This window comes from Aquarana catesbeiana, linkage group LG10 (genome assembly GCF_042186555.1).
Source record: "Aquarana catesbeiana isolate 2022-GZ linkage group LG10, ASM4218655v1, whole genome shotgun sequence".
Classification (NCBI taxonomy): domain Eukaryota; kingdom Metazoa; phylum Chordata; class Amphibia; order Anura; family Ranidae; genus Aquarana; species Aquarana catesbeiana.
In genome coordinates this window covers 105773952-105791754 of record NC_133333.1, presented here as the reverse complement: position 1 = coordinate 105791754, position 17803 = coordinate 105773952, and the positions used below count along the sequence as shown (strand labels likewise).

The window sequence follows — 17803 nt, the reverse complement described above, 5'->3', positions numbered from 1 at the left end:
CATTGGTCAGTTATTGGCTCTTGACTAAATTGGCCCTAGAATGTATGCATGTTGAACTGGAGGTTGTCTTTTTTCAACCAGATTAAGGTGTCCGTTTATGAAGCAGTGAAATCTATTCACTGCTTCGTTCTCCGGCATTCACAGTGAAGATCTTTCTCCTCTGTGTGCCAGTTTATGAAGCTTTGTAGATCGCTTCACCTTCGGAGGAGTGAAGAGATCTACAAATGCTTCAAACAGTGGAGAACGGCCCCTGATACTGGAATCTCGTGAGACTTTACGAGATTACAGCACCAGAAATACAGAGATGTCAGTTTATTAAGCGGTGATAAATTATCACCGCTCAATACACGGACGATTAATGTTAATAAAATAATGAGTCCCCCTACATTATATACATATGTACACACACACACACATTATATATACATGTATATACACACACATTATATATCTATACATATACACATTATATGTATATATGTATATATATGTATACACATAAATATGACATGGGGACATGCTTACAGTGTTGGGGGGTCTGAACGAGGCATAAGGAAGTTAAAAATCTTCCTCCTTCCCCCTCAGATCCCCCCAGATTTCCTCTTCACTCCCCGATTCACCACCTCTGAGCTGGTGAACCTGGGAGTGTGAATTCTGACTCAGATCGCCAGTGAAGCGGTGAGATCACCACTTCATAAACTGGCCGTTACTGTCATTCAATGAGGATTCTCTGTGTGTAGAGATAATCGGCGGGAAAACAAGTTCAAACATGTTCTCCCCCGATTATCACTGTTTCATAAACTGTTTATGGACTGTGATCAGCGGTGATCCTCGGGATCACCGCTGATCACTGCTTCATAAACGGACACCTAACTATGTAACTATGTGAGGTAGTTACCTTCAATTGTAAGCATCACAAGAACACAGACTGATGTGAATGTACAATACTTGTAAATTGTCTGTGCTATATACATAAATAAAAACATTTGGTTAAACGTGAAATGAATCATTTTTCCTCTAAATCAAGTGCAATAAAATCATACCTAGTGAGAATCACACTATTGCAATTTTGCTTGGTTTTTCTTATTTTCTTCTCTTAACAAGCTTCTGATCCAAAAATATGTTCTAAGGGAAAATATAATGATTGAGGGATATTTGTGGGTTGTTTTTTACATTACAAGTTTTTAAACTTTTAGGGACTGTGTGTATATATGTATAAAACAAATGCTTTGCTTTATGAAAACATTTAATACATAGCAAACAATATGGGTTAGTTAACCGCTTAAGGACCTCTCCACATACATTTACTGTGGCAGGGCGGCCCTTAAGCACAAAATCACATACCTGTACATGATCTTTTTCAAGGACTCTGGGGCGCGCGTGCACCGCCAGAGCCCCACACCCGCTGTGACTGGACACAGTGGGAGCCAATCAGCGGGTCCGGTGGACCCGATGTCCACCAGAAACCCAGGGATTGTTTGGAGACAGGCAGAATGGCGTTGCTCTGTAAACAAGACAGATCGCCGTTCTACTTGTAAGGAAGATGGAGATCTTGTGTTCCTGCTAAGTACAGGAACATGGATCTCTGTCTTCCTACAGTGCAACCCCACACAGTTAGAAAGCACTCCCAGGGAACACAGTTAACCCTTTGATTGCCCCTGATGTTAGACCCTGTCATTAATTACAGTGACAGTGCATTTTTTAGCACTGTTCACTGTATTGGTGTCACTGGTCCCCAAAAAGTGTCATTTAGTGTCATATTTGTCAGCAGAATGTTACAGTCCCACTAAAAATCACTGATTGCCACCATTACTAGTAAAAAAAAAATTAAAAAATTAAAAGTCCATAAATCTATCCCATAGTTTGTAGACGCTAAAACTTTTGTGCAGACCAATCAATACACACTTGTTGGGATTTTATTTTACCAAAAACATGTAGCAGAATACATATTGGCCTAAAATGAAAAAGAAATTTGATTATTTACATTTTTTTATTGGATATGTTTTATAGCAGAAAGTAAAAAATATTGTTGTTTTTTTTTCAAAATTGTCAGTGTCTTTTTGTTTATAGCGCAAAAAAGAAAAACCGCAGAGGTGCTCAAATACCACCAAAAGAAAGCTCTATTTGTGGCAAAAAAAGAACATACATTGCAGTTGGGTAGAGTGTCGCACGACCGTGAAATTGTTAGTTAAAGCAACGCAGTGCAATATTGCACAAAATGGTCAGGAAGGGGGTAAAACCTTCTGGAAGCTAAAGTGCTTACAGTGACAGCAAAAGGGCAGCTGAACACTCAAATATGTTCTGATCATCTTCCATATTGTCTCTGTGGTTAATATTTTAATGCGGAGTGGAAGCACCTGTCAAACATTTCTGGTGTCTCTGCTTACCAAAGGGTAGACACAATAGATCGTTGCAGCAGGAATGGTCATTATTTCCCATGGAAATTCTCTAAGGGTTGCTTGGAACTGCCCATGGAGAGGGTATTGCCATCTGATTCAACCAAAAACATCTGGATAGGGTGACTGTCATCTCATATCTATAGGAACTTTTAATTTCCTTAAGTAACTTTGGTAAATAATCTTCATAGCTTGTTCATGCACATCTTGCAGAGACATCTGGTGTTAATAATCATTTAATTGCTGTTAAATAGAATTAAATTGCTTTGAGAACCTCTTCTTGTTTGTCCTTTCCTGAGTGATGTGCTTTAGAATATGTCAAGAAGATGTACCCCTGTGCCTCTTTGAGAATATATAAATTACATACATACAGAAAACACAATTTCAGTATTTTTAGTTGCAGCTAATAGTTACTTTTATTTTATTTTATTTTATTCTATCATTAATGTAACTATTTTTAATAAGCACAAGCCATATATTGTATCTTAACCAAACATATATAAAAAATATGTGCATATTATATTAAACATTGTATTGCACTTATTACTTTTGACTGCTTGCAATTAGAGTTCGGCGGAATCCCTCCTGTTTGGGCTCTGTCAGAACTCTTGAACATCGCAAAAGTTTTGACCGAAACTCTGAACCCTATTAACCACTTGCTGACCAACTGACACACATTTACGTTGGCAAAGTGGCTCCTTCCCACGAATTGCGGTACCTGTACCTTGGCTCCTTTAAGAGCCATAGTAGGTGCCCATTTACATTTTGTGCAGAACAAAAATGCGAGAATACAATTTTGTGCACGTGCATGAATGTGCGCGAATTTACGCAAACACATATGTGCGAAAATGCACGCAAATACAAAAAAAACATCTGAAAAAGTAGATGCTTGAACAGGAGTATCGTGTGCAAGAGGTCTTATTGTTTTATTTATGATTTTTTTTTTATGCACACATTTTTTTGTTTACACTCTTCTCCTCTGACTAGTAGCTAAAGATACATCATATCATTTTGCACTCAGAAGAAAAAAAAACAGCACTGTCAGGGCGCTCTCAGCACAGAGGTGCACATGTTCCAGTTCACAGAACCAACACTTCTACCACTATCCAGTGCTCAGATGTAAGCCAGCGTGTATGTGTGCGCACACACGTAGTCCTGAAACTGGCACCAGTTGCCCTATTTAAGGAAGTGACCAGCCACGAGAGGTTGTTGGATGATCTTCAGCTCCCGTATGCTCCTTGTCTCTTTGATCTTTGCCTTAATTCCTATTACCAACTCAGTCTTGTTCTGGACTTCCCTTCTGCTTGACTTCCCGTTGTGACCCCAGCTTGTTTTAAGGACTCTGCTTCACTAGCCACCTGTGTATGACTTTGGCCTGCCTCCTAACTATGCTACAGCTTTGTCTCCCTGACTTCAATGCATGGCCTTGGCTCCAACTCCTGACCTCGCTTCTTTCTTTTTCTCCATATATGACCTCAGTTTTAACCTAGACCATGCTCATCTGCTTCCAGTACATCCATGCCCACATGATCCTGCACCTGCCACAGGTGACAATACATTACTAGCTTCTGTATATCACTTGCTCCTCCACCTGGATGTCCTGTGTATCTGCCATGCTATTGGAGTACCTACCTGCCTGGCTGGACATGACTATCAGCTCCTCCCTTCTAGACGTCTCTAGAAGGGAGGAGCTGATAGTCACGTCCAGCCAGGCACTGTGTATGTGGATACGGTGGTGCTACTCTGGGGGTTTTTATGTGATTTTAAAAGTTTTTCTTTTGTAAGTGCAACTTGTCTGTTTGGGGGCTTTGAATAAATTTGTATACGGAGAATACTATGGTCTCTATACTTATTATTTACATGTTCTGAACTCATGGAATCTTGAGCCAAGCTGGGAGATGATCCGCTTCTTGGATATTAATGAGCTGAGTTACCATTAAGAAAAGAGCCATCTGGATTACCCAGCATTGATTGGGAAGAGGAAGTGAGAGCAAAGAGCTCGTGGGGAGACCTGCATATGAGTTTTGACTCATCTGGGAGGTGAGCGCGCATTTTTACTGGTGGTGGTGTGCACTCCTTTTGAGGACAAACAATCACTGTGGTGGAATTGTGTGGATACATTGATCACAAGAAGAGTTTTTCATGTTTTATTTCTTCATTTTTTCATTTTATGGACTATTCATTTATATGTAGGATTTATTTATTTTAGAGATTTGCACTTTATATTTATAATTTTACACATAGCGCTACATTTATTTACTATCCATTTTGAAATTAGAGGGAGGTGACTGCCTGCCTCTGGTTCCCAGCAAAAAAAACCAAATAATGCAAACATATAGTATTATATTAGAATTTTAATTAATTTATACATTATTTAGTGTACAATAGTAATACACATCCCCCTCTGTGTTGTAATATGATGTAACATTTTGGAGAGAGAGCTAAATAATGCCTTAATGTAAAGTATAAATTAATAGGTATAGTACACTTTAGAAACAAGAAAAAAAAATAGCGGCAGTGATTCCCCCATCCACCTCAAATGTGTGGATGGGGAATTCTAAACTTTTTTTTTTGTTCAACCCAATGATTTATAAATGGCTTTTTGAAGTGTTGGTGTGGCTGTACATATACATTATATGGCAAAATGTTTGTGGACATCAGACCATCAGCTTGATAGACATCTTTTTAAAATACCATGGGCATTTTAAAGCTATACCAGCCTACACTTTGATAAGGCTTTTCACAAAATTTGGGACTGTGTCTGTGAGTATTTCTGTGGGATTTCTGTGCATGTGCACAAACGCTGCCAGCTTCTGGCAGATGGCAACTTTACTGCTTAGCAGCATTTTTTGTGCACGTGCACAAATTCACCATGTGGGAATGTGTTCCCTAAGGCCTCCCTAAAGCAGTTTGAAAAACATTTACTGACTTGAGCAACCAGAATCTGGAGCATCTGTGCATGCCAACCAATAAGCTTCTAGCCTTCATTTTCTTTTGTTTACAAACTATTTTATTTGGTACAAAAAGCTTTGACATATGCCATAGAAAGGTATAATACAGGTATTTTACACAAAAGATAAAACAAGAAAAACTTTTTGATATATGAGGAACATAGTTTGCTTTAGTATTTTGACTTTATACAGTATTCATTTTCAAAGCTTAACTAAACAAGCTGAAACTTTTTACATAGTTACATAGAGGTTGAATAAAGACACCAGTCCCTCCAGTTCAACCTGTGTTAGTGATGTGTGTGTGCTTGTGTCACTACTGTTTCCCATATCCCTGTATATTGTGTTCACTGAGATGCCCTTCTAAAAAATCTTTTTAAATATTGATGATTCTCCTCACTGACACCACCAGCTGAGGAAGGAAGTTCTACATCTTTGCCACTCTAATGCCGCGTACACGCGGTTGCATTTTCCGACGGGAAATGTTCGATGGGAGCTTGTTGGAAATTCCGACCGTGTGTAGGCTCCATCGGGCATTTCTGTCAGAATTTCTGACAAACAAAATTTGAGATCTGGATCTCAAATTTTCCGACAACAAAATCCGTTCTTGTAAATTCCGATCGTGTGTACACAATTCCGACACACAAAGTTCCACGCATGCTCGGAATCAAGCAGAAGAGCCGCACTAGCTATTGAACTTAATTTTTTCTCGGCTTGTCGTACGTGTTGTACGTCACAGTGTTCTTGGCGACCAGAATTTCCTGACAAGATTTGTTTGACTGTGTGTATGCAAGACAAGTTTGAGCCAACATCCATCAGAAAAAAAACATGGATTTTGTTGTCGGAATGTGCAATCGTGTGTACGCGTCGTTACAGTAAGAAACCCCTTATGCATTTTAAGATTAGACTTCTTTCCAGCCAACATCATTGAGTGGCCACTCTTCTCAAAAGACATGAGATGGAGTAGTTTTCTCCCTATTCTAGAATTATTATTTAGATATTTGCATATTGTGATCATATCTCCTCCAGTTCTTATTAGCTTTGTTGTACCTCTCTAGACTCACTTCAGTTCCAGCACATTCTTCCTGAGGGCTGGTGACAAGAAATTGATGGCATACTTGAGATGTGACTGGACCAGAGTTGTGTAAAGTGGTAGAATTATAATCTTATTTTTTGATCCGATACCCCTTTGATGCATTCTAAAAGTCTACTAGTCATGTTTGCTGCAGCTTGGCAGTGCATGCTATCGCTGAGCCTGTAATCAACTGGGGCTAGCTAATTGGTTGTCATGCACAGCTGATACAGATTGTGGCTTCTCCAGTCTTAGTAAATTTCAGTATTCTGTGCTAGGAGTGTAGAATACTGAATTTGAATCTGTCTAATAACTGAGTAGTCTGATCCCAGTGGGATAGGCCATGTTTCAATGTAAAATATCTGGATCATGCTTCCGAAAGGGTGTTTGACTTTGCCTTTAGGCTGCCGCTTAAGTTTAAAGTCCTGGGCTGCCACCTAGGCCTTGAGAGTATTATCTGATTCTAACCAAAGCTGGAAACAATAGAGTATATATGGGAATCCTAAATGGTCTAAAACATGCAGTCAACTACCTAGTGAACAGAGAACACTGGAAACTCTGTTTTGTGTGGAGTTACCACCAGTCTGCTTTGTGTTCACTTGGTAAATTAGAACAACCACCCAGGGACTTTCAGTCTGAGAAGCTGTTTTGCCTTTTGGGTTTTTCACAGTTTCCACCTTTTACATTTAAAAAAGATGGAGCGCTAGAAACGCAGCTTGTGCATAATGGAAATAGTTCCAAGGTCCAGGTGTGCTAGCAGACAAAGTTCATTCACTGCTGAGACCAGACCAGGGTTTAGGGGTTCTAGTCTGTATCAGTGTGGACAGCTAGATGTAGAGAGCAGAAGCGACTCTGTGGATATGGGTGTGTGAGAGAGAGAGAGAGAGAGAGAGAGAGAGAGAGAGAGAGAGAGAGAGAGAGAGAGAAAGAAATGAGGAGTGCCACTCTGAGTGCAGTATGTCAGTTAAAATGCAATGTTTAATAAAAGGAAGATCAACTCACATTTTGGTGAGATATAATGTGCATGGCATAAGTAGTTTGGGCTCCTGTAGTCCAGCTGGGCAGCGGTGGTGCTCAGCAGTTCCCGGCAGCTCCGATGGTTCCTGAGGCTGAAGACTGTCACACAACAAGCACATCAGTGGTGATGGACGGGAGGCATGGTTGAGCTCGTGTTCGGAGCATGGGTGCTCCTTCATCAGGCATATCTTGCTATGCTGGACTACAGGAGCCCAAGCTGCTTATGCCATGCACATTATATCTCACCAAAATGTGAGTTGATCTTACTTTTATTAAACATTGAATTTTGACTAACATACTGCACTCAGAGTGGCACAGTTCCTCTCTCTCTCTCTCACCCAACTTTTACAATAAAGCCTTGAAATGTTAAAGGATTGGACTGTCTATCTTTCCTGGAACTAGGTGAATGCAATGTCTAGGGACAAAGTTATCACAATTATGGGCTCTGCTTTAGCATTCAAGGCCCAGCTGAGTGGAGGCAGTGCCACAGAAATGTATACAGTAAAGGTCTAATTTTCCACCTTAACAGAGGCCCAGCCTTCAGTTCCTATACAGAAAATAAGTAGTATAAAAAAGGAAAGGTAATATACCCATTTACCTAATATTAAGGCTTAAGTAAGCATTAGGAAGAATAGATCAAATGAATGCTAATGTTTAACATTTACTCTTATCCCAGTTCTATATCGTGCTCGTATTCAAAGATGTCTTCCATGTCTTCAACTAACAGCATATTTAGTTCAGTTAAAATAACATCCAAAGCCTGGAATGAAAAAAACATTCATCAATATTCATTTCAGTAATCATTAGAATTCTAGTAAGTAAAGGATTTTTTTGCTGTGAGTCTGAAAGTGAGAATTGTGTAGTAGTTGGTGAAATTTAGGAGGACATGTGAAGCATTTCCTAGTACTTCTCAGCCCTTCAGCTACACCTGTTTCTGCACACAATGATAAGCAGTGCAGTGATAAGGATTGTGTCTGTGCCATTTACAGAGTAGTACAAAAGTTGTAAGTTAGCAAAATAAATCTTGTGTACATTCTTAACACAGTAAATGGATTTCTACTCTGATCTTTTGCAAATGCCTATAAACTATATAGTGGCAATGGTTACTATGCTACTGGAGTGGTAAGTATTTGTTTTTTAGATGTCACAATAACTGTAAAGCACAGCTTACATAGAATAATGTACAGTGTGTGTTCCTATTTTTTCACAATAGAATAATGCTTTGAGCTCTGGTAATAATTATAATTATGTGTAATATCTACAAATTAACTATACCTGACATACAGATGTGTCTTATCAACCTCACTCATCATTCTTCTTAAGCTGGCCAGTGTGACTGAATGAAGAAAAAAACTAATAGATTACTTTATCCACACAAATGATGTGGATAGAAGAATTCCCCCCCACTGGGACATTGTATTCTGACAGTGGCACCCACTTGTTATATAGTCGGAATCTGGCGTCCAGGTTTTTATTATCATAACAGTTGCTGTTCTTCTTTTAAGGTAGGCTCAGACAAAATCATAGTTTTCTGTGTGCAGAAAAGTATACGTGATGGAAAGGTTTACATTTTTAAATAATGATCCTTTGTCCGGAAGTTTATGTTTGCTTGTGAGACCTATGGCACAATAATTAGGAATATTTTGTGGGTACAAGTACTGTGACAAATGTGTGTAGCTTTACAGCATCAAGGCATAGGTTTTATTTAATCATCCTCCTTGAAATTATTCCCACTGTAAGGTAATTTGGTCATGCCTATGAGTGTGGTGCAGAACATTTTTGGATTCTATCACAAGGTGCTCAAGGTTTTTAAAAAAAACTATTAATGCTCACATTTTGGATGGAAAGGAGCTGCACTCAAACACAAATAACGAATAATAAATGGTGAAATCAGTCCATAAATACTAAATCAATAGTCCATAAATTGATCAGGTAACCACCACAGTGACTTCACACAAATCAGAAAGTCCCCGACCACCATACGATTTGCCTGCTTACCGAATAGCAGGCAACAAGAAGCGATCGGCTGTAACCCAGCCACGGCCTTTGACTTCCAAGGACAGCTGCTGGACTGACATGGGACTGCCCCTAGTCACAGGTCTGGTAATAACAACTCCCTAGGCATCCCACTGGATCGAAGCTGCACTGGAATGTACTCCGGGGAAGCTGCCTAAAAGTATCAAGTATACTCCTGCTGCAATCCCTTGATCAGGTGCCACAGCCTGGGTCTCAAACCACCATCTTGGTCCACCCCTGTCGTGGACCTAGTCAGAAGGGTTATAGTCAGGAAGATCCTACAGAATTGCATTGGCAGACAAAAGGTCAAAAAGGAAACTTTTATTATGAAAATGTGTTGCTGGTAGTCAACAATACGATATGTGAATGGCTTAAAGGGATTGTAAAGGCAGAAGTTTTTTTTTTATCATAATGAATTCTATGCAATACGATAAAAATAAAAACTTCCATGTGCAGCAGCCACCTTCAGCCCCCCTAATACTTACCTGAGCCCGTCTTTATCCAGCCATGTTGCAGGAGTGTCCCCTCCTCATTGTCTGAGACAGTAGCATGGCACGATTGGCTCCCACTGCTGTCAATCAAATTCAGACAGCCAATCAGGAGAGAGAGGAGATGAGGCTGGGTCACGGCTCCGTGTCTGAATGGACACAGGAAGCTGTGACTTGGCTCGGGTGCCCCCATAGCAAGCTGCTTGCTGTGGGGCTGCTTGCTGTGGGGGCACTCAACAGGAGGGAGGGGCCAGGGGCACAGAAGAGGGACCCAAGAAGAGGAGGATCCAGGCTGCTCTGTGCAAAACCAACTGCATAGAGCAGGTAAGTATAACAGGTTTGTTTTAAAAATAAAAAAACTAAAAACCAATGAGAATTTACAATCAGTTTAAAGCCACCCCTGATAGTCCTGCCATCCCAAACCATAGCCTATGTTGGCTGTGCATTATTCTGGACCTGCATGCATGGATTTTTTTAGAGTGAGTAAAAATGATAAAGAGCTATCATGGGGAACTTTCATCAAGTGAAAAGAAAAAAAAAAGGATATAAGCTAGAATACCTGTTTAATGTAAACCTGTCATGGGAAAAATATAGGGACTACCATTGCTGATCTTCTTCTTAAAATTCTAGCTGCCTAGCTATATTGATGGGCCTCGTGTCATGACTTGGAACAATTATACATTTGAGGAATGTTGTAAAAAGTCAGCAGAGTGCGGATTTGCCTGCTTTTCTGTGGCTTATTGTTACAGTACAAGTGGGTCAAGATGACAACCAGTTTCTAGCTATGTTACAGGGGGAAGTCAGTAGTTGTATCCTGCATGTTTCTCGTAATGATATCATTTTTACATTTCCTTTAATACATAGAAACAGCAAGTCATAGAAACAGATGAGTGACAGCAGAAAAAAGACCAAGTAGTCTAACGAGTCTTTCTATTTTTTTTAAACTTTTTTTGTCTTAGTATAGATCTATGTTTATCCCAAGAATGTTTGAGTCCACCTACTGTTGACTGACTCGCTACCTCTGCTGGATGTCTACTCCAAGTATCAACTACTCTTTTGGTAAAATAATACTTTCCAAGATTAGCTTTTTCACTCATCTGAAATAAGTACTCCCAATTCTTTTTCCTTTGTAGTGCCGGCCAACACTGTACTCCCAATATTGTACTGTGGCAAAGGATTCTTTTTCCCTAGGTGCATTATTTTACATTTACAAACATTTAACTTCAATTTCCCCTGCTTTGACCTGAAGAATCCTTTGCCGCATCCATATCAAATCATAGTTACATAATTACATAGTTACATAGTAGGTGAAGTCGAAAAAAGACACAAGTCTATCAAGTCCAACCTATGTGTGTGATTATATGTCAGTAATACCTTGTATATCCCTGTATGTTGTGGTCATTCAGGTGCTTATCTAATAGTTTCTTTAAACTATCGATGCTCCCCGCTGAGACCACCGCCTGTGGAAGGGAATTCCAGATCCTTGCCGCTCTTACAGTAAAGAACCCTCTATGTAGTTTAAGGTTAAACCTCTTTTCTTCTAATTATCCCTATTGTGGGGTCACCAGCACGGTATTTGTAAATTGAAATCTTATCCACTCTCAAGCGTCTCTTCTCCAGAGAGAATAAGTTCAGTGCTCACAACCTTTCCTCATAACTAATATCCTCCAGACCCTTTATTAGCTTTGTTGCCCTTCTTTGTACTCACTCCATTTCCAGTACATCTTTCCTGAGGACTGGTGCCCAGAACTGGACAGCATACTGTAGGTGCGGCCGTACCAGAGTCTTGTAGAGCAGGAGAAATATTGTTTTATCTCTGGAATTAATCCCCTTTTTAATGCATGCCAATATTCTGTTTGCTTTATTAGCAGCAGCTTGGCATTGCATGCCATTGCTGAGCCTATCATCTACTAGGACCCCCAGGTCCTTTTCATTTCTAGATTCCCCCGGAGGTTCCTCCCCCAGTGTATAGATTGCATTCATATATTGCCACCACCATGCATTATTTTACATTTTTCTACATTGAACCTCATTTGCCATGTAGTTGCCCACCCCATTAATTGTGTTCCATGTTACAGACACCTCCAGGGATATCAACCCTATTGCACACCTTTGTGTCATCAGCAAAAAGACATACCTTACCCACCAACCCTTTAGTTATATCACTTCCATATAGATTACATACAACAGGACATAGTACGTAGCCTTGTGGTACACCGCTAGTGACTGGTCCCTGTTCCGACTGAACCCCATTTACAACCACACTTTGGTATCTATCCTTTGCATATCCACTGAACCACCCAAGGGTTAAGGGTATGTAATTATAACCCCTTTTTTGTGATTTAGACTCTAGAACACATACCAATTCATTAACCATGTCTTGATGAAAACGATTTGCTGGACAATTTTCAAACGTTGTCTGCTGTAGTTTCTGTACGGTGACATATTCTTTCAGAAGAACATCAAGAATAATACCTGCAATGTGAAGTAGAGATTAAATCATCAGCTTTTATATTATCTCAGAAATTCCAAATATCCTCTCACTGAAGTCCTAAGCTTTATGCCCATACACTGCCATCACAAAACCCAGCAACTTTAAGATGACTTGAAACCCAGATTGCGAGGCAGGTCTTCCTGTTTAACATTAGTACCTGACTTTGCAAATGCTTCTTTGGTTGAATGGACAAATATTTCCACATATTTCCAAAATCTTGCGATCTCAGAAGAGCAGAGGCTATTATATGCACAAAGGGAGGGCCAACCTCCATAATATATTCTATGGTTTTGGAATGGACAAAAAGCTCATATAAGTGTCAAGGTCAAATGACAGGTGAGGTTTCTTTCTAGATGATTGATGTACGAATTGATGTATAAATACATTTTCTTGATTCTGTAATGAACCATTTGTCTTGCAAGGCAAATATAATAATTTAAGCTTAATTTCCCCAGAGTATATGGCAATAAAATAAAGCTTACATCTGAGTCTACATAAATATGTATTCGGCTTTGTAATATTTTTCCATTACTACTTCAGCCCCGGAAGGATTTGCCCCTTTAATGACTAGACCATTTTTTGTTATACGGCACTGGGCCGCTTTAACTGACGTTGTACACAAACAAAATTTATGTCCTTTTTTTCCCACAAATAGAGCTTTCTTTTGATGGTATTTGATCACCTCTGCAGTTCTTACTGTTTGTGCTATAAACAAAAAAAGAGCGGCAATTTTGAAAAAAAAAAAACAATATTTTTTTCTTTTTGCTATAATAATTATCCTAAAAAAATAAATGTCTTCATCACTTTAGTCCAATTCTTCTACATATTTTTGGTAAAAAAAAAATCACAATAAGCGTATATTGCTTGGTTTGTGTAAAAGTTATAGCGACTACAAAATAGGGGATATATTTATAGCATTTTTATTATAATTTTTTTCTTTTTAGTAATGGCGGTGATCTGTGATTTTTAGCAGGACTGCAACATTGCGGCGGACAGATCGGACATTTTTTACACTTTTTTGGGACCATTGACATTTGTACAGTGATCAGTGCTATAAATAGGCACTGATTACTGTATAAAAATCACTGGCAGGGAAGGGGTTAACATTAGGGGGCGATCAAGGGGCTAAGTGTTCCCTAGGGAGGTGTTCCTAACTGTGGGGGGAATGGACTGACAGGGAGTAGAGATAGATCGCTGTTCCCGATCACTAGGAACAGCAGATCTCTCTCAACTACCCTGACAGAATGAGGATCTGTCTCATTACATTGACATTCTGTCTCTCTCAGGAGCGATCAGGGGTCTCCAGCGGACATCGCGTGCATCAGGTCCAGCGTTGCTCCGCATGCACGCCCTTATACCTTTTATAGCGGCTGACGTACACCTACGGCGATTTGTGCAGCCGTGCTGACCTGCTGCCATGTAAGGACAGCGGCTGGTCAGCAAGAGGTTAAAGCTGAACACTTTATGTGAACTAATAAAAAAGAAAATAGCTGCGCTAAATTAGCACAAATATTTTCCTTATTTAACCTTTTTTTCTTTTCCTTTTTATTTGTCTTCATGTGTGTATCTCACATTTTAGTTGCTGCTTACCTTTAGATAGCTTTTTGTTTACAGCGCAGTATTTTTCATATAATTCAGCTTTATGTGAACTATTTTGTCAGAAATGTTAATTGTATAAAACTCAACATGCTGCCTAAATTTGTGGTATGCCACATTCTATCAACATCAAAGGAATATCCAAAAGTTAAACATATAGGGAAGACAAACTTGTCCTACATTAAATTAAGGGGATGTAATTTTGATTAAAAGGGATGAAGCAGTCACATAGTTTACTTATGTGCAGTTCTTGGGCATGCCAACTTCTTAAATTTTCCTTGTCAAAAGAAGTTTATTGAGTATACAATGTTATAAAGATACATAAAGATACATAAAGTAAGTTTACAAGGATCTATAAAGTAAGCTCATTGTTTTACAGTAGGGTTTATATAGGTAAATATCATGAAATTTCAAATATTAAACATTGGGTTCACGTAAACCTAAATTAAAGATATATATCATTTCCTTAGTTACTTTTGTAGGTATTTAAATGATTTATACCTACTATACATATTGTTTACAAGTAGAGTGTATATAGGTCAAATAAATTCTGATAATGAGCTTTAATCGTAAGGTGGAGAAAAGGAAAGAGAAAGAAGAAAAAAGGTTGAAAGGTAGAGGTATGGTCCACAAGGTTGTCCCGTTCGTCAGCTTATTATTCTTTTTAGTTCTCTTTGAAGCCTTAGCATGGGTGTCTCTGTAAGTCATTTAATCTGTTACCATGGCAACAGGACAGAGTCATTGAAATTTGACAGGAACTGTTGTTTTATCCAAGGATGCCAAAGTTTTTCAAATTTTGGAATTTGATTTTGATCGATGGCTACCATCTTAGCATGGGACATTGTATTATTCATTCTGTGAATTGTTTCTGCTAGTACCAATGTAGGAGATTTCCATGCCTTGGCCACTGTTTGTTTTGCAGCCGTTATTAGTTGGATCATAAGTTTGAATTGAGAGAGTGTTAACCATTCCGGTTTTAGATTAAGTAAAGTTAAATATGGATCTGGTTGTATTATTTTTTTAAATATTTTAGATGCAATCACGAAGACTTCCTTCCAGAAGGTTTGGATTACTGGGCACGTCCACCATATGTGTAAATATGTGCCTATTTCTGGGCATCCTCGAAAACAAAGAGTTGAGGTATTAGGTGAATATTTTGCCACTCTAGCAGGTACAAGGTACCAGCGAGTTAGGACTTTATAATTTGTCTCCAGTGCCAAGATGTTGGGTGAAGATGACTTAGATGTGAGCCATATATTAGACCAGTCCGTGTCTTCTAAAGTTCGTCCCAGGTCCTCCTCCCACCTCTGAACGTAAGAGGGTCTATTAAGATTTGCTACTCCATATAATTGATTATAAAGTGATGAAATTGTACCTTTAGCAAATGGATCTTTTGTACAGATTGATTCAAAAATGGATAATTGGGATAATGGTGTATCCCCTTTTAGGAATGGTGTATAGAAATTTTTGATTTGGAGATATCTAAATATCTCAGAGTTTGGTAGATCATATTTTTCTCTAAGCGATGGGAATGAAAGGAATGATTTAGATGCTATGAAGTCATTTAGTGTCTGAATGCCTGATGTTGTCTAAGCTTTAAAAGAATTTGGGTAGATCCATGCTGGATAAAAGGCCGGATTTCTGATAAAAGAAAGGAGAGGATTGTGTGGAGATTGTAACTGATATTTGGTTTTTAGTTTATCCCTGAGAGATAAGAAGTGTTTAGTTATGGGATTATGAATTTTAAAGCGGTCTTTAGGATCAAGCCATAATAAATTTGATATTAATAGAGGGTCATTTTCTGAAGCCTCTATAAATACCCATAATGGGATTTCCTGTTTTGCATGGTATTTGGACAGACTGGCCAAATGTGCTGCTCTGTAGTAGTTAGTAAAATTAGGGTATCCCAGGCCTCCTTTATTTTTGGGAAGATGTAGTGTGTGTATAGGTATACGTGGTTTAGAAGAGCCCCATATAAACGAAGTTGCTCTTTTTTGTACTATTCTCAAAAAATAGGAAGGAATTGGAATAGGGAGGACTCTGAATAGATAAAGCAATTTGGGTAGAATAGTCATTTTGATTGCATTAATCTTCCCTATCCAGGATAAAGGAAGTTGCGACCATTGTTTTATTAGATTTGTGATCTGTCTTAATACAGGAGGATAATTGGTTGAGAATAAGTCAGAATGAGATGCTGTTAAATGAATTCCAAGATATGGGATTGATTTTTCTGCCCATGTGAATGGGAGTGCAGCCCTAGCCGGGATCAATTCCATGTTTGTGAGTGAAATATTAAGCACTAGGCATTTCTTAGGATTAATCATAAGGCCGGATAGGGCTGCAAATCCATCAAGAGCTGGTATTAAGTTAGGACCAGAGACCTGTGGTGATGATAGAAAAAGTAATATATCGTCTGCAAATATACATAATTTGTGTGTAATACCTCCTACTTCAATGCCAGTTATAGTTTGGTTTGTTCTGATGTATTGGGCCATGGGTTCGAGTATAAGGGCAAATAATAAGGGAGATAATGGGCAACCCTGTCTGGTACCTCTTTCGATATTAAAGGCTTCAGATTTGTATCCAGCATATTTTATATAGGCTTTGGGTTTATTATATAATGCTTTGATCCATGTTAAAAAGTGGGGTCCAAAACCCCATTTTTGTAATGAATATTGCATATATTGCCAGGATACTGTGTCAAATGCCCTCTTAATATCGAGAGATAGAAAACATAAAGGGATTTTCCGTTTTTTTAGCAATATGTGCCAATAACACTGCCCTGCGTATATTATCGCCTGCCTGTCTATTTGGCATGAAGCCTACTTGATCTCTATGTATTAATTTTCCTATAATGCTATTGAGGCGTTTTGCTATTATTTTTGCTAATAATTTAATATCGAGGTTTAACAGAGAGATAGGCCGATAATTTACACAGGAAGTATCAGAAAGGGGTTTTGGGATCATACAAACAATTGCCATTAGTGTTTCTTGCCGAAAAGAATGTCCATCTAGAAGTTTGTTAAACGTTTCAGTGAGAATGGGAGAGAGTATTTCTGAGAATGTTTTATAGTATAAAGCCGAGTAGCCGTCTGGGCCTGGTCTTTTGTTAAGTTTTAGGTCTTTTATGGCGTTAGCAACTTCATCTATAGTTATAGGCTCATCCAAACTGCTTTTTTGATTCTGAGATAACTCAGGTAAGGTTATTTTTGAGAAGAAGGATTCAGCTTCTGTAGGATTAAATTCATTGTTTGTCTTGTATAAAGTTGCGAGATGTGAGTGAAATTTATGGACTATTTTAACTGGATTACAAGTGTAAACATTTTTTGATAATTTCAAACGTATTGGTTTGAAAGATTTGTTAGTTGAATTTAATGCCCGAGCCAAATATGTACCTGGTTTGTTTGTATTCATGTAGAAATTGTGTTTGGAGCGTTTGAGGGATTTATCAACTGACTCAGTGAGAAATAGATCGTATTCCAATCTAGATTTTTCCAGATGAGATTTTGTACTCTGAGATGGATTATCTTGAAATGATATGTAGGCTGCATTAAAATTGAGTTCTAGTTTTTTTGCTAGATTTTTGCGTTCCCGTTTAAATAGTGCCATTTGTCTTTGTATTATACCACGCAAGACAGGCTTATGAGCTTCCCACAGTGTTATTGGGGAGATGTCTGTTGTATTATTAATTGATATGTATTCCTTTAAAGCTTGTTCAATGGCCATCTGATGTAGTGGGTGTTTGAGCATTATGTCCGGTAAGTACCACGTTGGGT

General features: G+C 38.7%; 1 protein-coding gene across 4 annotated transcripts in view; it reads right to left on the bottom strand.

Moving 5' to 3' along the window:
- Positions 1 to 7703: 7703 nt before the first annotated feature.
- The window catches only part of LOC141110788 (uncharacterized), a 117847-nt gene continuing 107747 nt past the window's right edge, over positions 7704 to 17803 (bottom strand). For all 4 annotated transcript variants that reach the window (XM_073602408.1, XM_073602407.1, XM_073602409.1 and 1 more), the window contains 2 exons: positions 12300 to 12412; positions 7704 to 8193 (listed from right to left, as the gene is read on the bottom strand). In XM_073602408.1, the coding sequence (XP_073458509.1) occupies positions 8101 to 8193; positions 12300 to 12412 (206 nt within the window). In that variant the 3' untranslated portion in view covers positions 7704 to 8100. The remainder of the gene's footprint in view (positions 8194 to 12299; positions 12413 to 17803) is intronic.